Raw genomic sequence first — 24,733 nt, forward strand, 5'->3', positions numbered from 1 at the left:
ATTGTATAATTCCCTCCAAAAAGCTATATAAGGAGGTCTTGGGGCTCATTTTGAGATTGATTGGTGTGTATGATTTTGTTATACTGCTAGAATGAACTTTGAGTTCTTCTAAATCTGTTGAAGATGAAAACCCTCTCAGAATTACTAGTTTCCAGGACAAAAACCCTTTAGCTTGTCAGTGTGGTTCCATCTAAGGATCACCATCGTTACAAATCAAAGTTTTGGTTTTGATTGGTTGCAGAGATGGATATTTTTTATATATACTGAGTTGCAGATTTGATGTTAGTTTGCATAACTTCCCTAAAGCTTTGAAGAGTTATTCAAGGTGATTCTTGGGGTTTTCCTTGTTGGTCGTACAGCTTCAGGCAGTGTAAAATCCCTTGCCTATTCGCAATAGATTTTTACTATTTTTCCTCATGGCAATTTGTCACACAATTTGTCTTCTGAAAATGATATAGCTTCAATTGCAATGTATGCTCAAGTTATAATTTTAATTCCATAATGACATGTCATAAATGAAAAGACCACAATATCTCAATTGCAAACACATAAGTACTACTGTGTTGTTCAAGCCTTCGGAACTTGATATTATAATTATGTTGCACTTGTTTATATTCAGCCTAGCACCCTTTTCAGATTTAAGATATATTTCTTTATATGACCAAACTGAAATACATTATTTTAAATGTTGTTCAAAAAAAAATTACAATTTGGAGATGTGAATTCTGACCTTATTTTATCGCTGCCGATGTATAAACTTCAATCATCTATATGCAGATCTGTATTCTGCTATGGATTGTCTACCAATCAAAGGATTTGGGCCTGAATAATGGCACTCTTATTACTGAATGTAATAATTAAGATTGTTCTAAACAAGAAAACTTCTATACCCCGTGCTTTTCTCAAAGGCTTGCACACACAGGCATCCAGAGTCGCCAAAATGGAAGTCTAAATCTTGCTCACCAAATAGCCCGAACTGGAAGTATAAATTTACTCACCAACTATCAAGCCAAAATTTTGATCAGAAATTATATCGGCATAGCAATAGTGTCTCCTCTCCCACTGTGTTACGTCTCAGTCTAAGGAATGATGTTTTCTCCTTCTCATATGTTGTGATTCAAACATCGGGACAGACCAAATTTTAAAAAATCATTGCAAATCGAAGCTGATTAAATTGAACTTTTTTGGGGAAAATCTTTTTAGCCTAAGATTTTTTAAAAATCATGAAAATCAAGATTTTTTGAGGAATTTAGCTCTTCTATAAATACCTATTACTTTTAATTTAAGGCAATTGCAACATTGTTACTACCTTTTATGTCCTTAAGTTCAAACTTGAAACAATCATTTTTAATTTATGTGCATTGAGTGAGGCATAGTTTCTTGTTTGTTACAACAAATGTCTTCAAAGTGTAATACTATATATGATTTGATAAATATTACATAACAAACTTAACATGCCCATAAAATGCTACAAATAATAATCAATAATGACTGAAGATTTGATCAAATACACAATTTAGCAAGCAAAAAACCAACAAAGCTTGTATGGACAAACTGCATTAAAGATTTAATTTGACAAACAAAAAGTCACAATCAATTTACATTTAAATCCATCATATAGCACTTCATAGTGAATGAAAATTATCCATATGTATTGAATTCAAAAAGTACCTCCATTGCAATGGCATTACAAAGAAGCAATGTCACGAGAAGCCGATGTTGCTTTTGTACGACAGGTAAAATGACAGCTACAAAAAAACATCAAAGAAATAATTGTTCAATTATGACTAATAATTCGAATTGCAGGAAAAATGCATAGCATACAATTCTAACATGCATGAAATCTCTCTCTCTCTAAACTTCCACCTTACCCTTCCCCTCACTCTCTTCCTTTCCCCCTCCCTCCCCCCTTAATGCATCCACATGTGCAAGTGAGCATGTGTGTGTATATTCATTTGTGTGTATGTTCCATTAGTATTTGGTAAACCTAATATAGCAACAATTAAAATCTAATCTCTAACAACTAATATTCACCAAACATCTGACACAAGATGCAAAATAAAGAATGTTAATACCTTAAACAATGACTTGACTTCATTTAATCAATTGAAAACCCCACAATTAGTTGAATATCAACAGTCAGTTTTCAACCAATATATCATTTTTCCCTCATGCACTAGTTGAAAAATAAATAAGGATCAATTTGATATACTAATTATTAGAGACTCTAGAGAAGAAATCATGGCTTGGAGATTCAAAGACCTAAGTATCCAATCCACAAACTGCCAATTCTTATCTTATTCAAATCACAAGCTCTAATAATTAATTCTCACCATATATTCAACACAAGATACAAATATAAGTAATGTTCATGCCATTGATCTAATGCCTCTCCCATTTGCAGCTTGGAGATGTGGATAGGTATGTTGCGACATTGTTTCTACAGATGTTGAGTTGTGCATGTGTGCATTGCTCTTTAGTGTTTATTTTATATCCTACTCTTGTATGTATTTGGTGCTATTAATGTCTGGACCACCACATGATGGTCATTGTTGGGGTGTTGCATTGAGATGTATGCATATATATATATATATATATTCTTGTGCCAACTTACTTGTGGGAACTTAATGTATACTCTACTGATGATATTTCATGACATTAATCGTTAGTGATGTTTACCTGATTATATTATGTTAATATTAATGATGCTGGTATATTGATTAATTTTAAATTAAATGTGATTGTGACATTAAATATATGTAGAGGTAAGATAATAATGTGATTTGGATTTATTGTGTTTTGAAATATCAAAATTGATGTGAAAATTAAATGATGATGTATTTAGACAAGTCAAATGCAATAAAGTTATTTACTTGATATCTTAGTATGTGCTTCGGCTATATATGTATGGATGTACATGCATACATATATGTGTGTGTGTGTGTATAAGCTACCCTTGATGTGTGTTGAGTGGTTGTAGGTACTAGGTATCGACTACACCTAGCTGATAGTTTTTGTGTCTCAGACCAGCGATCAGACTTTCAGTATTTAATTTCAGATTAACATTAAGTAAATGATAAAGTAAACGAAAGAGAGAAACCAAGTGCACAAGAGACCAACTCAATTACCCTGGAAAAACCTCCAAGGAGGAAAAACCCAGCACTAAAGACCCACAGGTCAGATTATGTATTCAATTTTGAATTGTAACAATACAATACTTAGCTCAAGTCATGTGACTCAAATCTGGGATCTTCAAACTGCACACTTGAATGAATCAGATCTGCCCTTTTAATACATTGTTGTGACCATTTCACACATCGCCCCATTGGAATGGGGACCCCCTCTTTTTGCCTTAGGTTTTGTTTTCTCTTTGTTTGTTTTTCTCTCTGCTTTTAGGGTTTTGAGTGAGTGAGTGGTCTGCCTGGGCTAGCTAGATTAGGGCTAAGCTTTGGAAGCTCGTTTTAGGGTTTCCTTCAAGCTAAGTCTAGTCTGGTTTAGGAGGTTGTTAGTCGTCTGCCTGAAGCCTCAAGATTGCCAGAATGAAGCATGCCTTTCAGGAGAATCAAGTTGGTTAGATCAAGGAACAGGGAGAATGGGTCTCAAGTCAGGATAGGTCTAGATTAAGGGTTTTCTTGTCAGAGTCCTGCTTGTTTCCCTGTCTGAGTCAGTTGAGCGGAGTCAGTGAAGAAAAGAAGAAGGTTTGATCAAGTTTGATGGAGGATGAAGCAAATTAAGGTAAGACTTGGCCTGAAAGGGAAATTTCGCCCCTAACCCTTCCAAAGGGTCCAAGGCGAAAATCATTGTAAAGCTCTTTTTCTCCTCACTTTGTGACTAAGTGATACTTTCTAAAGCATGTTTGGAGGTGAATTGATATGTTTTGCCCGGAGATGGAATTAATGGATTTTTGAAAAGCAAGATGATGCCTGAAAAAGGATTTTCGCTCTTAACCCTTCCAGAGGATCCAGAGCGAATTTCATCCTAAAAACTCTTTCTTGCCTTAGATGGAATTGCAAACTTGTTCCTAGCTTGGAAAAGGACCTGACTTTGCCTTGTGAAGTAGTTTAAAACATGAAAATTGAGCAATTTGGCTTGGAATGGAGATTTCGCCCCTGACCCTTCCAGAGGGTCCAGAGCGAAAATCTTATAAGAGCTTATTTTTCACTAACTTTGGCTAACTTTTCATGTGCAGGATCTCTTGGAATGAAGATTGGACATCATTTGATACATTTGAAGATTTGGAAGCGTGCAAAATGAAGATTTTTGGACAAGTAAGGTGAATTTCGCTCCTGACCCTTCGAAAGGGTCCAGAGGGAAATTCTCAATAGCTCCCATGTTGCAATGAAAAAGGTCAAGTTTTGGGCATGAGTGAAACAAGAACAACTCCCTTTTGCCTCCTGAAGAAGTTTCAACTTTGAAGAATGAAGGATTTTGCTTAAAATCTAATTTTCGCTCCTGACCCTTCCAGAGGGTCCAGGGCGAAAATCTTTATAGGAGACATTTATTGCCTTGTTTGATCAAATTGAGGAGCCTAAGGCATCATGAAAGGAAGAATGAGCATATTCAAACCCTTAGGTATGTTAGAAGTCATGAAGAAATGAAGGATTTTGCCCTAAATTAAGGAATTCGCTCCTGACCCTTCCAAAGGGTCCAGGGCGAAAATTTTCAAATCCTTCTATTTTTCTTGCAAAAAATCTAGTCAAGCTTGGCATAGATGAAAGAGGAGTAGTGTCTTTTTTTTGAAAGGTGAAATCAACTTGAAATGATGATTGAATTGAGCCTAAATTGACGAATTCGCTCCTGACCCTTCCAAAGGGTCCAGGGCGAAAAACTTTATAGGAGGCATTTCTTGCTTGGTTTGGTTGAATTGAAGTGTCAAAGGCGTGATGAAAGGAAGAGTGAGCATGTTGGAACCCTTAGGCGTGTTTAGAAGTGATGAAAAATGAAGGATTTTAGCCAAGAAGGTGAATTTTGCTCCTGACCCTTCCAAAGGGTCTAGAGCGAAATTCCTTGCAAGCCTATTCTTTTAACCTTGTTTTGGCTTAAGACCTTATCCATTGGGTGAAGGATGTTGTTTAGTTACCTCTTGAGGTGATTTTGAGTTGGAAAAAGGAAGAATCAAGCCCAAATCATGATATTCGCTCCTAACCCTTCCAGAGGGTCCAGAGCGAAAATCCTCCTAGACCTCATTTCCTTCCTTACTTGACCAAATTTTGATGCCCAAAGCATGTTGAAAAGAGGAATGGACATGATCTTGCTTTGAGAAGTGTTCGATAGCATTGAGGGATGGAGATTTTGGCCAAGAAAGGCAATTTCGCTCCTGACCCTTCCAGAGGGTCCAAAGCGAAATTCCTTATAAACACATTTTTAGCCCTTCTTGGACATGAAATCCTATTCCTAGCACAGTGCAAGATGAAATCCCACTTAGCAAAGAAGTTTCAAGGTAGAAAATGAAAGATTTTGGTCAAAATGGTGAAAATCGCTCCTGACCCTTCCAGAGGGTCCAGAGCGAATTTTCTCAAAAACACTCTTTACTATCAAATTTTGCTAAGTCAAATAAGGGATAAGATGAGACATAGAAGGAACTGCCCCTGGGAATATGTTGAGGTTGGAAAAAATTATCAAGAGGTGAAGGAATTGAGCACAATTGTGAATTTCGCTCCTGACCCTTCGAGAGGGTCCAGGGCGAAATTCCTAAAAAACACCTTTTTCTTACAAGATCAAAACAATCTTTTTGGTTTTTATGGTTTGAACGAATGTGAGGAAGTATGTTTTGTCCTTTGAAGATAATTGAGATAGTCAAGAGGAAGCAACCAAGCCTAGATAAGGATTTTCGCTCCTGACCCTTCCAGATGGTCCAGGGCGAAAATCCTAAAAACTATCTTTTCCTCCAAAAGATTGGACTAGACCAAGCTTAGACATGGGTTTGACAAGACGTTTGAATTGCCTTGAAGTTGAATTGGATTGCTAAGGATGCAAATTTTGAAGCCAAGAAGGAAATTCGCTCTTGACCCTTCCAAAGGGTCCAGAGCGAAATTTCCAAGTCCTCCTATTTTCCTTGCATTTCAAGATAAAATTTTGGTTTTCAGGACTTGGATGGGAGAGAGGCGTGATGTTCTATGCCTTAGAAGTGATTTGAAGTTAAAAAGCATGAAGGAATAGGCCTAAAACTCAAAATTCGCTCCTAACCCTTCCAGAGGGTCTAGGGTGAAAATCATAAAATCAACATATTCCTTTTAAGATTGTGCTAAGGCAAGGATACACCAAGGTAGAAATGACCTTTAAGACCATTGATGAGTAATTGTTTGTTTCAAAAGTTGATGATTCTAGGTCAGAGAAGGAAAATCGCTCCTGACCCTTCCAGAGGGTCCAGGGCGAAAATCTAAAAAACCCCTATTTTACCTTGCAAGAACAAGCAAAACTTGGGTGGAGTGAATGAAGAGGATCATTGCCTAACCTTGTGAGGTGGATTGGAGTTAAAATGATGAAGGAGTAAGCCTAAATGAGAAAAATCGCTCCTGACCCTTCCAGAGGATCCAGGGCGAAAAACCCTAAATCCACCTTTTTCTCCAAGATTTGAGTGAAACTAAGCCTGGACCTCAGTGAAAGATGCCATTTGGAATGCCTTGGTAAGGTTTTGGACTTATAATAATGAGAATTTTGAGCTCAGGAAAGAATTTCGCTCCTGACCCTTCCAGAGGGTCCAGGGCGAAATTCTTGAAAATGCAATATTTCCTTCAAAATTTTGATGAGCTAACCTAGTGATGGAGAGAAATGAACTCTGGAGGTTACCTTGGAGGAGGTCAACGATCAAATTAAGGTGAATTTTGACCTAATAAGCAAAAATCGCTCCTGACCCTTTCAGAGGGTCCAGGGCGAAATTTACATTTTCACCTAATTGCTCATAAGAAATGATAAAAAATTGAAATGCAACAACTTGATTAGGTCAAGACACATATGAACTCACCTTCCAAGAGATTTTGGAGTCAAGGAATGGGATATTCGGGACCAAATTGAAAAAATCGCTCCTGACCCTTCCAAAGGGTCCAGGGCGAAATCATCAGGAAGCTTCATTAAGCCTCAATCAAGCCTTGATATTCCCCAATTTGCACTAAATTACCCAAATTCAAGACATTTGGGAGGTTGAATTAAATTCGCATTAATTAAGGCATTGGCAATTTAATTAATTAATTTTTAGGCCTTGAAATAATTGAAAATCCACCTTGAAGGCATCAAAATTAATTTTAAAATTTAAAATATAAAGGTGAGCGCTCAAAACATATTTACTTGCCTTTACAAGCAAGTCGGCCTCCTTTTTAGTGGTTTTTATTTTATTTTTTGCCTTATTTGCTAGGTTGGCCTTATGCTTAATTAGGGTGAGCGCCCTATATAATGGGGGAGTGTTGTAACATTTTCAAAATCATTCATTCATTCCTTCTTATGCGAATTTGAGGAGCAGATCATAGGAGCGAATTTCTTAGCGAGTTGGGGGATAATTTCCAGATTTTGAAGTTGTTTGAAGGATAATTTCCAGATTTTGAAAAGCTAGTGGAGGGTGAAGCTCTTTTGAAGGTTAATTAAGACATAATTCATCCAAGGCCAGCAATTCAATCCTTATCCAGCAAAGTCTGATCTTTCTTCATTTTTCCAAGGTTGATAGTTAAGCTTTCAAAGAAGGAGGTATGAAGAATTAAATTTTTGAAGTTTATATTCAAGACTTGTTTTGATCTCATAGCAATCCTTTGAAAATCTAAGTCTTGTGCAATCTGATTTTCATTCATAATTTGAAAATTCATAATTCTTGAGTTATCATGTCATTTTCAAATTAATGTTTTGAACTATTCCCTTGAAAGGTCTTAAGTTCCATGCTTTAAGGTATGATGCTCAAAGACTAACTTTAATCTTTTGTGTAGGCATCAAATGACGACCCCCAAAGCCGAAGGATCTACTAGCCTGCAGGCTCTCATCAAGGAAGATCAGAGAAGCGACGAATTGGAGACCAGAATCGTGTCCAAGTGGAGTAATATTGGAGACACCAACTTAGGAAACTTCAATGTGAAGAAGTTTCGAGAGGTCCCCTACATTGGCAAGCCATCACCTGTTGCAAGGAGGATAATCGAGAGAGGCATCATCAAGGCGGCAGGTTTCCCTCCCGCAATCAAGTGTCATGAGCTGATGATCGAGTGTGCCCGCCACTATGACTCACAATCAAGGACGATTGTAACCAAAGACGGGAACATCTTAGCCTACCTTTCAAAGGAAGCTATAGGCGAAGCTCTTCATCTTCCGGACCATAAAGACATGATTTACAAAAGCTTAGAAGGAGCAAGGTCGATCTATGAAGATGATCCTGAGTCCTGTTTGAACTTCATTAATAAGAATTGGTTGCTCAAAAGTCGGCCTCGTCTGAACAAGATTCCCAATACACCACATAGGATCGACTTTCAAGAGGAATACAGAGACTTGATAACTTTGCTCAATCGAGTTACAGGTGCTTCTCAAGCCTTCTTCTTCGAAAAGTGGATGTTCTTCTTCATACAAGTGATAGTTCAAGGAAAAGGAATGCTTCATTGGGCCAGAATCATTAGCAATTGTCTGGACGTATAGTTAAGAAGGCTAAGACCCACCAAATCATTCCACATGAGCTCATATGTTATATATGCCTTGATCAGGAGTTTCAAATATGCAGGGCTACCTCACAGAGGAGTGATTGGAAGAGGACCCAGAGAAATAAGGGTTTGTGATTCTTACGTTCATCTGCATCATCTGCCTAGAAGTGACTACAAGTTAGTCAATGACACCTTCACGATGAACATTACCAGGATATTGCAAGGAAGAATTCACAATCGACTGTCTCTGGATGCACAAGAGCTTGTGAAGAAGTATGGCGCATGGTTCATCCAGTTTCAAAAGTTCACATACATCAGAGTTCATGGGTGTCCTTCACCACCTTACATGTTGCCAAGATATCCAACAGATAGGATAGTACTACTTGAGGTGACTAGACAGTTGGCAGCTTATGCGAAGGCATCCAGACACAAGCATGGAAATGGAATTCTCGTGCCCATCATACTAGGGAATTCAGTTGAGGTGTGTCCTAACACTCAAGCCGTGGAAGATGCAGAGAAAGAATTATCCTTATACTCATTCACATCCTTTGCCTCGCGAGAGAATTTTGATCCTCATGGTTATATGGAGGAGACAGTCGATAGAAAGTACAAGCATGAGTTTCAGGTGGAGGACTTTTGGATGAATCTCCCAAGTGATTTAGAGGCTAAAAGAAAGATGCATTCCAAGCTACCCTTAGATCTTATCAGGAAATGCAAAGTTTATAGAGTAGCCGATCAAGCCTAGGATAATGGTAGATACCTCCAGTCGTCCTATGAGAAAGAGGACAAAGAAGTGAAGATAGATTGGAATGAGTCCGAGGTTTTAGACTTGAGAGCTTTGATGGCTCCCGTTTTATCCTGCACTTGCAGATGGGTGGATGTACAGCATCAAAAGTTGAAGGAGCAGAATGTATCAATGACATTTACTTTGGAGGCAAGACCAGAAGAAGGAGAAGCAAGCGTGAGTGAGAATACTTCTCATTCCAAAGGCTAAAAGAGGAAAGAAGGACCTGAGAAGAAAGAACCTTCCAAGAAGAAGCAGATAACAAACCCTGATCACCCACCAAGCACATCTTCCAAGCATGAAAAGGAGGCGAGTCAAGGGGAAGATCAGAGGCAGATAGTATATAAAGTTGATGAGTCTATGGAATCCATGGTACAGAATGATAAGCAAGAGAAAGGACAGACGCCTCAACATTCATCAAGTCAATCTCCCCAAGTTGATGCTAATGAGCAACACGAAGAAAAAAACGATGATGAAGCAACATCTCCTTTCCGGGAAGACAGGCCACTACCTAAAGAAATACAAGTGAGGGAAACAAGATCTGCCATTCCTGATTGGCTGAAAGAGAGACTGACAAGGGTAGTTGTGGTTGAAGAGGAAGAAGATGTGTTTGACTTGGAAAGCCTTATAGGAAATTCTCATGAGGTAATGGAGAAGAAGAAAGCCACAAAGGTGTCTAAGGTAATTAGAGATGAGACAGGATCCAGGAAAGTACAGGTAGCTACACCAGTGGTGGACAAATATGAGGATGAGATTCTTGCAGATGAGTATGACCTAGAAACATTTGAGCTTGGTCCACTTACCTCTGAACAAGCGATGGAAGAAGCAACTGATTCATTTGAAGCACTTAAAGATAAACTCAAAGAAGAAATGGAAAAGAATAAGAAGCTTGAAAGGGAGGTCAGTGCTTGGAGGAACTATTTTAGTCACCTTAATCAGCCCTTGAGACGTCAGGATCCAGCAATATCTCCTTTACAAGCACTCCCTCTTAAATCAGTAAGCGAGGCAGAAAGGGTGAAGAGCTTGGTTCAGCTTATGAGCTCTTGGATTGATAAATCCCACTCGGTAGCCATTGAATTTGCAACAAGAATGATGAAGACAGTTCATCGAGCTATCCAGGTCCTTGAGATTATCCATAATCTAATGATAACTGTAGCTGCATTCACTCACACTAGAGATGTTATCATTCCTGTCTTACAAGTGATAAGACAAATACCAAGACGGATTCTGGCACAAGAAAAGATAATGGATGGAGGAACCCATAACCTCCTACAGTGGTCAGCTCTGCTCCAGATGAAAGAGGTCCTTTTTGAAGACATCAACACCAGATGCAGTCGAGTTGAAGGTATCATTCATCCAATTCAAGATAAGGTGTTTGAGGTATTGTGTACCATTCTTGACAGGCGGATCGAAATTGAGACAGATGTGGACATCCAAGAGTTGGAGGAGAGAGTCAAGGTCATCTTTTGCAAAGAGAACATCATCACAGATAAGCAACGAGATCAGATGTACACTACTATGTTCCTGATTGAGAAGACCAAAGAACTTGAACCTGGATGGGAGACAGCTCTTCTCACTGCTTTTGATCAAGTCCTTCACTTGGAAGAACGAATGAAGAATCTTCTTGAGATTCCCATTGCTGAGATTGAGGGAATTGTGTCCAGATTCATTGAATATGCTAAGAAAGAGCATAGGAAAGGAAACAACATTCTAGATGAAAAGTTGTTATAAGATGATGTGGCAGCTTAATTCCTATTGGTCTATGTCTAGTCGGTTTTTGTGCCAATTCTTTATTGGCTATGGATTAGTGATGTTTATCTAAATGGGGACTTTTTTGTAACAAACCCTAATTAGGGTTTAGGTGTCAAAATCTCAGCCATTGATCTTCTTTTGATCTGGGCCATTCATTGTATTTGAGGATGCTATATATACCCTCACTCATTTCAGTTAGAAAAGTTAGAAAAGTTAGAGAAGAGAGAGAGCTTAGAGAGAAGAAAGTTAGAAAGTTATTGTTGTAGCACGATTGAGTAGTGAAGAAAGAATTTTGAACAATTGTTGTCTATTTGGCTATGAGATCAATAAAATATTGAAGTTATGGTGTTTTTATTGCAATACTTGTGGCTATCTTTATGATTGTTTATCTTCTTGAATCACTCTCAGTTGAAGTAGCATTTAAGTTTTAAGTTTGAAAGACGAAGTGTTGTGCTTGATCTTTGATAAGATTCATATTCCAAACCACTAGCTTCTTACTGATTGTAAGGATGCCTTGTGTGGTCAACTAGAAACCTTGAGATTGATTAAGAATTCAATCATTCCTGGAAGTATTGATATGTATCTCTATGATAGTATCTATATCCCTGATGATTTGAAAAACTATTGAATCCCCTTAGAAGATCGCATCAATTCCAGTAGAGTTGTAATTTCTTGGCGAAACTAAAATTGGTAGAATCTTATCAAGTCTAGTCTTCATTGAGTCATTCTTAGGAATAGTTTAAGCATCTCTTCCTTGAAACCCTTACTTTTTGACATTTTTTGAAAATCCGTTAGTGTTAGGAGAATCCTGTTCCTGCATTTGGAAAGAAAGTAACGTGGACAAGCTTTCTCTGAAAGTACGTAAGGCCCCTTGAAGAAACAGCATATACAACGACCACTGGTACTTATCCACACGTAGAGATCCTACAACAAAGAACCTTGAAGTCATCCCGATTGATCCTTTTCACGACATCTTCAGCATTCGGAGACTTTAATCAAGAGAGGATAAGGTACCTCTAGGTATTTTATTCTGTGTTTGGTCGTGTACAAAATACACATCAACATACACCAGGTCTGCACTTCTATATTCACCAAGTTTGCACCATCTAACAGTAATAAGGAACACCAAAATTGCTTTGTCTTCCTTGAATAAGTTCACCCAGTTCACCTCTTATTTTTGCATACCAAGGAGTAGATGGATTTCGCTGATTGCATGAATGAATTAAGTGATTTGAACTTGGCAAATGATCTTTATTTATATGTGCATATAACCTTTAAGTCGGCCTTAACTAAATATATATGTTTGGCGCCAAAATGGTTTAGTGTGGCGTGTTCATTATAGGGTTGGCCCTGTTTAGGAGCATGCTACCCTCTTTGGCGTGAAGGGTCCAGCCCTACACGTTATGCTTTGGTAAAAGGGGGCCCAGTCCTTTAGGGATTCGGATGTTGCCTTAGGCAATCCGAATCCCCTTTTCTGAGCCTAATTACAAACAATACTCCCTCTTAACTAGGGAAGAAAAGAATACATAATCTGAACCTTTAGAGTTCCATCTAGCACACAAGCATAGAATTACATCTTCCACCTAGCACACCAGCATAGGATGGTTCTACCACACAAGCATAGAATGGAACCTTCCATTCTTGCACACAAGCGAAGAATGGACAAACCCTACAGTTGAGAATCACTGAGATTGAAACTCCCTCTCAACCAGAGTTTCATTTTCCACAATAACAAGTTTGTCTCTGAAGTATTCAAACTTCACTCTGGATAAGGGTTTGGTAAGAATATCTGCAACCTGTTCATCTGTGCTAATATACTTCAGTTGAATGGTGCCTCTTTGCACCATATCCCGAATGAAGTGATAATGAGTTTCCACATGCTTGGACCTGTCATGGAACACGGGATTTACTGACATCTTTATACAGCTTTGATTATCACAATGAATAGTGGTAAGACCACTAGGTTGACCAAATAGTCCAACAAGAAGTTTGCGAAGCCACGCTGCTTCTCTAGATGCAACAGATGCTGCAATGTACTCAGCTTTTGCACTACTCAATGCTACTGAAGATTGCTTTCTACAAGCCCAAGAGATTACTGCAGAACCCAAGCTGAAGTAGATACCCGAAGTACTTTTCTTGTCCTTGACACTTCCTGCCCAATCTAAATCTGAATAGCCTTCCAAGGAGATTGAGGTATTAAGTGAATACTTCAGCCCATAACCAATAGTGCCTCGCAGGTATCTCAGAATGTGCTTGGCTGCAACCAGGTGAACAAGTTTAGGCATGCTCATGAACTGACTGAGAGCATTCACAGCATAACAGATATTTGGTCTAGTATTGACTAGATACATCAAGGATCCAATCAACTGCCTGTATGTTAAGATATAGCCCTCGTGAATCTAACTGATGGTAAATCGGTTATTATCTGGAGAGTGATATATTAACAAAGCATACAGTTTGGAAATTAAACATAAACAAACTAATTGTTATGAACGGTTGCCTCCGTAGGGACATGTCCATACGTGGCAACTGCCACGTATGGGCATGTTCCTACATAGGCAATCTTTCCTTTTGTATTTAAACCGGATTCAATGATGGAGACGATCAATAACTCACGACAATCAGTCTTCCAGAATCGCTGTCATTATTCTTCGATCAATATTTCACAACATGGTATCAGAGCCAGCATATTAAGAGAATAAATTAGACAGCCATATTACTCATAAGCATTTATCGGAAGTAAATAACAAATCAACGCAGAGGCTATATACGCAGAGGATATATCCGACTAAGAAAATATTCAAAATGTCAAGTAATATGAGAGTGGAAGATAGACTCGAAGGAGCCTCCAACTTCGTTTCCTGGAAGATACGAATCATTGCCATTCTTGAAGAACTAGAATTAGAGTCTTACATAGAAGAAAATCTAGACATGCCAAATGATGAACCAGAGAAATCTACCTGGAAAAGGCGTAATAATAAAGCAAAGAAAATAATTATTGACTCAGTCAAAGATCATATTCTTCCATCTATAGCCAGACTGCCTAAAGCATATGAAGTATTTAAAACCATTAAAAATACATATGAAGTTAACAATGCGAGTCGAATGTTAACCTTGAAACAACAACTTTTAAACATAAAGATGAATAAAGATGATACAATATCTACATACTTTTCAAGGATATCTGAAGTAAAAGACCAATTACAAACTATTGGAAATGAGGTAGATGATCAAGAAATCTCTCTCATAGCCCTAAGAGGATTACCAATTTCATGGGAATCCTACATTCAATGTATTAGCAGAAAGCCCCCCTTACCCAAATTTGAACAACTTAAGAATGAGTGCATTCAAGAGGAATCTCGACTAATCTCAAGAGGATTAGGGACAAATAAAGAAGAAGAAATCCAAGCACTTAATACAAATACCTTCAACAAAAACAAAAAGTTCTCCAAACGGAAGAGAGGAAATAAAAACCATCAGAAAAGAGATATGTCTAAAATTCAGTGTTACAAATGCGACAAATATGGGCCCACTCACAAGAATTGTCCACAAAGGAAGAAAACACAAGCTACTCTAGCCGAAGTCAAAGGAGAAAACTCACTTTTCTTCTTAGCCCTATCAAGTGAAATAAATACAAATAAAAACACTTGGATCGTAGACAGTGGAGCATCAAGGCATATAACTGGATTCAGAAATCAGTTTGAAACACTTAACGGGCACTCAAGTGAAGAGGTTACTATTGGAGATAACTCCACATATCCTGTGAAAGGAATTGGGACCTGTACTATCAAACTAAGAAATGAAGTATCTCTACAATCAAAGGATGTTCTGTTTGTACCTGGAATAAAAAGAAATCTAGTCTCAATCTCAAGCCTAGCTGATCAAGGATATCGGGTTACCTTCAATGAAGATAAAGTTCTACTCTGGCCTAAAAATACAAATATCAAAAATGCCATAACAGTAGGTTCAAGAGATGGTAGCCTATACAAACTATGCAGTGATAAAAGGAAGCACTAAATCTTGAAGTTTCAAATAATAATGAATTATGGCACAAAAGATTAGGACACCTAAGATATAGTGCTCTATCCAACATAAAGAAGATTACTTCAGGACTGCCCCAACTAAAATCTGAACACACGGGCATTTGCAAAGGATGTGCCTTGGGAAAGAATGTGAAAGTTTCTTTTCCCTCAAGTGAGCACAAATCAAAAGTTATTTTAGAACTAATTCACTCAGACCTATGCGGTCCCATTTCAACACCATCCCTAACTGGATCCTTATACTACATAATCTTTGTTGACGACTACTCTCGAAAAACATGGATATATTTTCTAAAGTGCAAAGACTCAAATGAAGTACTATCTAAGTTCAAAGAATTCAAGGCACTAGTAGAAAACCAGTCAGGGAAGAAAATTAAGGTGTTAAGATCCGACAATGGGGGAGAATATACATCTAACAACTTCAAAGACTTTTGTAATTCTGTTGGGATTAAGAGGGAGTATACTGTACCATATAATCCACAACATAATGGAGTAGCAGATAGAAAGAACAAAACCATAATTGAAGCAGCAAAAGCCATGATGCATGACCAAAACTTACACACTTCATTCTGGGCAGAAGCTTCAAATACAGCAGTATACATTCAAAACAGATGTCCGCACTCAGTTCTAGAAAACATAACTCCTGAAGAAGCTTTTACAGGGAACAAACCAAACTTAAGTCATTTAAGGATATTTGGCTGTCCCGTATATATACATGTTCCTAAAGAAAAGAGGACAAAACTAGAACCATCCGGAAAAAGAGGTATCTTCATTGGCTATAGTGAAAATACTAAAGGATATCGCATTTACATTCCAGGGAAAAAATCTGTTGAGATAAGTAGAGATGTAAAGTTTGAAGAAAACACTACACTCAAAGAACCTGAGGATGATAACATTACTAAAGAAGAAGAAGATCACATAACTGAGATTGAGAGGGAGAATATCATAGAAAATTCCAAACCTTCAGACACTGAGAGGGAGGACATCATAAGAGCTTCTGAACCTCTTGTTGATGAAAATATTGAAACACTCAATAACAAGAAAAGACCTCTATGGGCAAGGAAAATGATTGAAGAGAATAATGTAGAACCAAATGAAATTTCCAAAGAAAATAAGAGAACAAGAACTCTAAAATGTTATGCTGCAGTTCTAACCGAACTCACAAATTCTGAACCAACAAATTTCAGAGAAGCCTTATCAAAACAGGCTTGGAAAAATGCTATGGTTGAAGAATATCAATCTATACTAAAGAATGATGTTTGGGATATAGTGCCTAGACCAAAAGACAAATCAGTTGTCTCATCCAAGTGGTTCTTCAAGATCAAATATGCATCTGATGGCAGCATTGAAAAACATAAAGCTCGCTTTGTGGCCAGGGGATTCTCTCAAAAAGCAGGAATTGATTATGAAGAGACATTTGCCCCAGTTGCTCGGTATACGTCGGTAAGAACAATCATTGCAATTGCAGCATCCAAAGGATGGAAAATTCACGAAATGGACGTAAAGACTGCCTTCCTAAATGGTTCAATTGAAGAAGAAGTATATATAGAACAACCAGAAGGATTCACCATACGTGATAAAAATTGCTATGTTTGTAAACTAAAGAAAGCTCTCTATGGGTTAAAACAAGCACCTAGGGCCTGGTATGCAAGGATGGACAACTATCTCTCCAAACTAGGGTACTCCAAGAACCTAGCAAATCCCAACATCTACTTCAAGGCTTCAAATGGCAATGTGATTATATTGGTCCTTTACGTGGATGATCTTTTGATAACAGGAGAGGATAATCTCATTGAGAAATGTAAGAAAGCTCTGGCAGCAGAATTCGATATGAAGGATCTAGGGCTTCTACATTATTTTCTGGGATTAGAAGTATGGCAGAAGAAAAACTACATCTTCCTAAATCAAGGAAAGTACACCACAGATATTCTAACTAGATTTGAGATGATGGAGTGTAAGCCATTAGCTACACCAATGGAAACTAATTTGCACAAGCTGAAAATTGAAGCAGAAGATTCAGAACCTACAGATCCCACACTCTACAGACAAATCGTCGGTTCACTCATGTATTTGGTAAATACTCATCCTAATATCTGCTATGCTACAAATGTATTAAGCCACTTCATGTGTGAACCTAAGAAGATACATCTAATGGCTGCTAAACACATTCTAAGATATTTACGAGGCACAATCGGACTTGGCTTAAAGTATGAAAATGTTGAGATTCAACTTGAAGGATATTTTGATTCTGATTGGACCGGAAGTACCACTGACCGGAAAAGTACTATAGGGTGTTGCTTCAGTCTTGGTTCTGCTATGATATCTTGGTTCAGCAAAAAACAATCAGTAGTTGCACAAAGCTCCACCGAAGCAAAATATATGGCAGCCTCCATGGGAGCTCGTGAAGCGGTATGGCTAAGAAAGTTATTATTTGGATTATTTGGAAAAACTTTGAATTCAACAATAATTCACTGTGATAATCAGAGCTGTATCAAGCTCTCAGTAAATCCAGTTTTTCACAATCGATCCAAACATATTGAGATCCCTTATCACTACATAAGAGATATGGTAGATCGAAACGTCATAAAACTAGTGTACATCAGTACTGAAGAACAAAATGCTGATATCTTCACCAAGCAACTTGCAAGATTGAAGATAGAATACTTCAGAAGTAAACTTGGTATGACTAGATTATAACTGAGATTATTAGGATGAAATTCCTACCATGTGTAATTTGTTCATGAATAAATAAATAAAATGTATATTGCAATATTCTAACTGTGTTCAAGAAGATGACGATCTTCTTATGTTTAAGGTTACTATTTCAAGGTGACGATCTTGACAATAGTTGACCAAGTGTCAAGATTGACTACATTAAGTTGTTGTCCCGGACTGTGCCGGATATCTTGATCCTAAAGTATGTGATCATCTCATGATTGACTTCTTAAGTGATTGTCCCGGACTGAGCCGGATATCATGATATTGAGTTTATTGTCATGACAAGACTATATTAAATGTTGTCCCGAATTGTGTCGGAAGTCATGACAGAATATGCTCCCAATAAAATTACTTAGATCCACTCCTGCTAAGAGGGAGGACATGTCCCTACGGAGGCAACCGTTCATAACAATTAGTTTGTTTATGTTTAATTTCCAAACTGTATGCTCTGTTAATATATCACTCTCCAGATAATAACCGATTTACCATCAGTTAGATTCACGAGGGCTATATCTTAACACTCCCTCTTAGCAGGAGGCAACTGCCACATATGAACATGTCCCTACGTAGGCAACCTTTCCTCTTGTATTTAAACCGGATTCAATGATGGAGACGATCAATAACTCACGGCAATCAGTCTTCCAGAATTGTTGTCATTATTCTTCGATCCATATTTCACAACACTGTACTCAGATGGATCTGCGAAATCAAAGTTAGTTGCAGAAACACTCAACTTCTTGAAGTTAGATTCCATAGGAGTAGACATAGGTTTACCGTCCATCATTCTAAATCTTTTCAAAATATCAAGTGTACTTTCCTTGACTTAGAAAAATTTCATTGGATTTTTGCCATACTTCTAACCCTAGGAAGTAATGCATTAGACCTAGATCCTTCATTTCAAATTATGAGGCTAATTCTTTCTTACATCCCATGATCAGTTTATTTTCACCAGTGAGAAATAAATCATCCACATATAAAACCAGAATTACCATATCATTATTACATATTTTCAAGTAAAGGTTAGCATCAGCATCATTCTTACGAAATCCTAAGCTTAGTAAGTACTTATCAATTACCAAGCACAAGGAGCTTGTTTGAACCCATATAAGGCTTTCTTCAACCTACAAACATGAGAGTCTCTTTTATGGATTACATAACCTTCTGGTTGCTCAATATAAACTTTTTCAATAACACCATTAAGGAAGGTTGTCTTAACATCCATTTGATGTAGCTCCCAACCTTTAGCTACAACAATAGCTATTATAGATCTAATAGAAGTATATCTAGCAACAGGAGCGAATGTTTCCTCATAATCTATTCTTTCCTTTTGAGAAAAACCACGAGCTACAAATCTAGCTTTATATTTCTCAATACTACCATTAGCATTATGCTTAATTTTAAATAACCATTTAGAGGAAACAACAGACTTACCTTTGGGTCTGGGTACAATGTCCCAAACATCATTCTTGATGATAGACTCATACTCTTCATCCATGGCTGACTTCCAAGCATGATGAGTCATAGCTTCTTCGACATCGTGAGGTTCAGACTTGATGTTGCACATTACAAAAATGTAGTTGGCATGATTTTGAGGTCTCTTGCTATCTCTGAAGGTTACTCTGGGAGGAGCAAATCCTTTAGCATCTTGAATGGTGTTTCTAACCCAAAGTGGCCTCTTCTTGTTGACCACAATATCCTTAGGTATATCTATAGAGTCCATGGGTTCTGTTGGATCATCCTGAACTTCCTAATCTGGGAGGTCAATAGACTCCTTCTGTATCTCAGGGTTAGTATCAACATTTGATTCTTGATTTTCAGCCACAATATCATCATTATCAGATAATGAACCTTTAGATCTTTTGAATGCAATATCTTCTTCAAAAGTTACATCTCTACTTACCTCAACATACCTTTGACCTGAAATGTAGATCCTGAAGGCTTTGGAGGATTCACTGTATCCTACTAAGATGCCTTTCTTTCCAGAGGGATCCAACTTGGTTCGTTTTTCCTTAGGCACATGAACATACAAAGGGTTCCCGAAGATCCTTAAATGGCTGATGTCAGATTTGATTCCTATAAAGGCTTCTTCAGTGGTTACATTCTTTAGAGCACAATGAGGACATCTATTCTGAATGTAAATTGTTGTTTTGGATGCCTCTGCCCATAGGAAGGGTTGCAGGTCTTGATCATGAATCATGGCTCTTGCAGCTTCAACAATGGTCTTGTTCTTTCTTTCAGCAACTCCATTTTGTTGAGGATTGTAGGGAACACAGAACTCCCTCTTAATTCCTGTCTCAACACAGAAATCATGAAAACTACCTGAGGTGTACTCACCTCCATTGTCAAACCTTAAACATTTAATTCGTTTTCCAGAAGTATTTTCAACCAAGGCTTTGAATTCTTTAAATCTATTTAAGACTTCGTCAGACTCTTTAGATTTAAGAAAGTAAATCCATGTTTTCCTAGAAAAATCATCTATGAAGATAACATAATAAAGGAAACCCCTAGGAGATGCTACAGACATAGGACCACAGATCTGAATGAATAAGCTCTAACTTTTCTTTAGCCCTACTATCACTTTTATGAAATGGGCTCTTCACATTCTTACCCATTGCACAGCCTTTACAAGCATCATCATGAGATAAACTAAGTTTAGGCATACCTTTAACCATTTTACCAAGAGTGGGGAGAGCTTGAAAATGCAGATGTCCAAGTCTTCTATGCCATAGCTCGCATGATTTAGGAGCCTCATGAATGAGAGCTTGAATTGGGTTAGTTGCAAGCGTATACAAACTATCACATCTATTTCCAATAACACGAGCAGATTTGAAACTAGATTTCTTAGACCAAACAAATACTTTACCTTCAGAAAATGCTATTTGCAAACCCTTATCTTCTAAAGAAGAAATGGAAATAAGATTTCTTTTAATTCCAGGTACAAAAAAAATATCACTGAGTTGTAAGGAAATACCAGAATCTAGTTTTAAAGAAGTAGTACCAGAACCTTTTACCAAATATCGAGCATCATCATCGATTACCACATGAAGGTTGGTATCCTTTTCTATCAGATCTGAAAGATGCTCACGGTAACCTGAGATGTGTCTAGAGGCTCCACTGTCAATTATCCAAGTATCACTGTCTGTAGGAACGTTGCTCGATAGAACAGAGATAAGAAGATAGTCCTCATTTTGTTCAGCGATTTCATTTAAATCGGCTCCCCTTTCATTTGGATCATTCTGACAATCTCTAGCATAGTGACCATACTTATCACATTTGAAACAACGAATGTGGGAGGAATCTCTTGACTTCTTTCTTGGATCATAGGAAGAGGGTCTAAAATCTTTGCTTCTCTTTTCTTTCTTCCAATGCCCACCTTTCCTAGACTTAGCTGTGAGAACATGATTATCATCTTTGTGAGAGTTCTTGAGTTTTCCTCTTACCTCAATTCGAGATTCCTCTTCAATGCAATCAGATCGAAGATGCTCAAAGTTGGGTCGTTCAACTCTTCCACCAATGCTACGAATGAATGGTTCCCATTCATTAGGTAGACCATTTAATGCAATCATAACAAGATCTTTATCTAAAATTTGGCAATCAAGAGTACTTAGCTTATCCTTCAGTTCATTGATCTTCATGAAGTAGGCCATGATTGAGTCTTCTTCTTTCATTTTGATGTGGAGTAGCTGCTGCCTTAGAGCAAGAGCCCTGCTAAGGTTGTTAACTTCATACATTCCTTCCAAGTGTTTGATCATTTCCCTGGGAAAAACAAATTTTGATATGACGGTGACAAGATGATTCTTGACTGATTCAATTATGATCTTCCTCGCCTTGAGAGAGTCTTTCTTGAACTGCTTCAGTTCTTCAGCATCTTCAAGAGGGGACAGCCTTTCTTCTTCTACGAATTTAAGCAGTTCATTCTCTTCAAGAATCAATAGAATACGGACTTTCCAAGCAGCAAAGTCAAGGGCTCCATCGAGTCTATCTTCAACCCTTAAACCTGACATTTTAATCTGAAAACAAACAGCAACTAGTGTTGATTATAATTAGGGATGGCGGATTCCAATTGCCATGGGCAACATTGGAATCCGCCCAAACGGGCCAGCCCTTCCCCAACGTGTAGGGTTGGGCCCTATACCTCACGGGCATCAAATGAAGATCCCACGCTACACTCAAGCCAACACGCCACCATGTATTGGGCCAACCCTATCCTAATGATTTTGGTTAAATAAATAAATTAAAGTCATTGAATCATAATGCAAGCCGACATGATTAAGATTATTATTCCCCATATAAATAAACTCCAACTTCACTCTATCATTCACTCATTCAGTTTTTCCATCCATGCGAAATATATGTGCCTACCAATGTGAATTCAAGAGGAAGACTACATCTGCAATTAAAGGGATTTATCCCTGTCATATCAGCGAACTACACATGCTAGTTGTGGTGCGAAATTCACGAATGAAGAGAGCAAACTAAGGGATAAGGTTGCTGTCCATCAAAGAGCAGACTTCATACATTACCAACCTAGGGTTTGGACCTGATTGCTAATGTGACTACTTGATACTTGTGAAAGTCCAGTTTTGTGGAAGACATTATCAGTCCTAAGTACACACACCTTCAAGTACTTGAGATAAGTGTTGTAACCCTCATATGAACATAATTCATAATCAGATCTGAGGATCTATTTGGCTGGGTTTTTCCTCCTAGGGGGTTTTCCCAGGGTAACCGTGTCTTGTTCTTATTTTGTTCATTTCTTTGTTATGCCTAAATCTGGAAAACTATAAATCTTTCATCTAATCAATTTAGTTAGAAACTAAATTCTGGTTTTCTGAGTTTATATTAATCTGAAAGTGTTAAAATTTAACAACTATATGCAACCAAATAATTTACTGAAATCTGAAGTTAGTAAAACCTTCGCTCTCATACCATGATAGTTTTTGTGTCTCGGACCAGCGATCAGACTTTCAGTATTTAATTTCAGATTAACATTAAGTAAATGATAAGCAAGTAAACGAAAGAGAGAAACCAAGTGCACAAGAGACCAACTCAATTACTTTGGGAAAACCTCCAAGGAGGAAAAACCCAGCACTAAAGACCCACAGGTCAGATTATGTATTCAATTCTGAATTGTAACAATACAATACTTAGCTCAAGTCATGTGACTCAGATCTGGGATCTTCAAACTGCACACTTGAATGAATCAGATCTGCCCTTTTAATACACCAGATCTGCACTTCTATATTCACCAAGTCTGCACCATCTAACAGTAATAAGGAACACCAAAATTGCTTTGTCTTCCTTGAATAAGTTCGCCCAGTTCACCTCTTATTTTCGCACACCAAGGAGCAGATGGATTTCGCTGATTGCATAAATGAATTAAGTGATTTGAACTTGGCAAATGATCTTTATTTATATGTGCATATAACCTTTAAGTCGGCCTTAACTAAAAATATATGTTCGGCACCAAAATGGTTTAGTGTGGCGTGTTCATTATAGGGCTGGCCCTGTTTAGAAGCACGCTACCCTCTTTGGCGTGAAGGCCCCAGCCCTACACGTTATGCTTTGGTAAAAGGGGGCCCAGTCCTTTAGGGATTCGGATGTTGCCTTAGGCAATCCGAATCCCCTTTACTGAGCCTAGTTACAAACAATATAGCTCCATAAGTCTGTGCATACCCTCCTTGATGGTGGTTAACAGGAGATAGCACACTAGCCAAATTCCCTTATACTTTAATCATCATACTTAATTGATAAGATTTCCTGTGTGTTTACTAATTATACCTTGCCTACCACAATCGTTAATGCTCGAAAAACCTTATTATCCCCTTGTGGTGAACCAATAAAGAGTGTTTGTGCATGTGTTTATTTGCATTTTCTCAACAATTTTAATATGGAAATGAATTTTATGCTTTTTATGCAATTTAATAAATTAGGAAAAAAATGTGTCTCGTGTATTCGTTTTAATGGCAATTGCATAATTAGGACATTGGGTGAAATTGGGTATTAGAAATAAAATTTAATTTACTATTATTTTATTAATTCTCAAAAAGGAAAAATGCTAATGGGTTTTAATATGGAAAAAGAGTTTATTTTTTAAGGCTTAGTTAATTTTTAAATGTGGAGGACTCAAAAACCCTCCTACACTTGGATTTTGAAAAGGAGATTCAAAGGGAAGATTGTGAGAGAATCTTTATGGGCGATCATGCATTAGATTAGGAATGTGCCTAAGATCTTTCTGTTCCATGGATTTGAGATTTCATTGTGAGTTTTTGGAGATTTTTATCTTTTCATTTTTGGTGCAAATTTGAGGTAAGAACCTCATAACTCTCTATTTGATTAATAGTTTCAATTTTGGTTGTTTGCATTTGAATCCTTGAGTCAAAAGAAACATTTTCCTTATACAAACCCAATCATTTCATTGCATAATTAATAAGTGAAAATTAATGACACCTAATTAAAATGAACCAAGAGAAAGTGGATGACCCTCTCATGCCTTGAGTGCTCATAAAGGCTAAGGATGAGTTAGGAAGGCCTCACCAATCGTGGAGTGTTTATCTAGCATGATCAAGTCTCATCGTCTATATGAGAGGACTACTTAGTTTTGTGTGAGCCATCCCTTCGAGCTAGGTGATGACACTCCCTGCTCTTGCTCTCTAACATCTAACCCTATATTTTTGAGTAAGCACCTAGAAGATGTTCTTGCCTTCCCTATTGGTGTGGAATAAGTGAGTATCATGTGATTGCCATGTATGATTGTCTTTGTATGTTATATGTCACGTTGTGTTTGGATGATGAGTGGTTTCATACTATTGTGACCATTTCACACATCGCCC

The 24,733-nt window shown here is 37.7% G+C and overlaps 1 protein-coding gene across 1 annotated transcript in view; it reads right to left on the reverse strand.

Moving 5' to 3' along the window:
• LOC131051255 (DUF21 domain-containing protein At4g14240) overlaps nt 1-24,733 on the reverse strand; it is a 176,803-nt gene that overhangs the window by 143,657 nt on the left and 8,413 nt on the right. The window contains exon 2 of the mRNA XM_057985688.2: nt 1,672-1,748. Within this exon, the coding sequence (XP_057841671.2) occupies nt 1,672-1,748 (77 nt within the window). The remainder of the gene's footprint in view (nt 1-1,671; nt 1,749-24,733) is intronic.

The sequence above is a fragment of the Cryptomeria japonica genome, chromosome 9 (genome assembly GCF_030272615.1).
Source record: "Cryptomeria japonica chromosome 9, Sugi_1.0, whole genome shotgun sequence".
NCBI classification, from domain to species: Eukaryota; Viridiplantae; Streptophyta; class Pinopsida; order Cupressales; family Cupressaceae; genus Cryptomeria; species Cryptomeria japonica.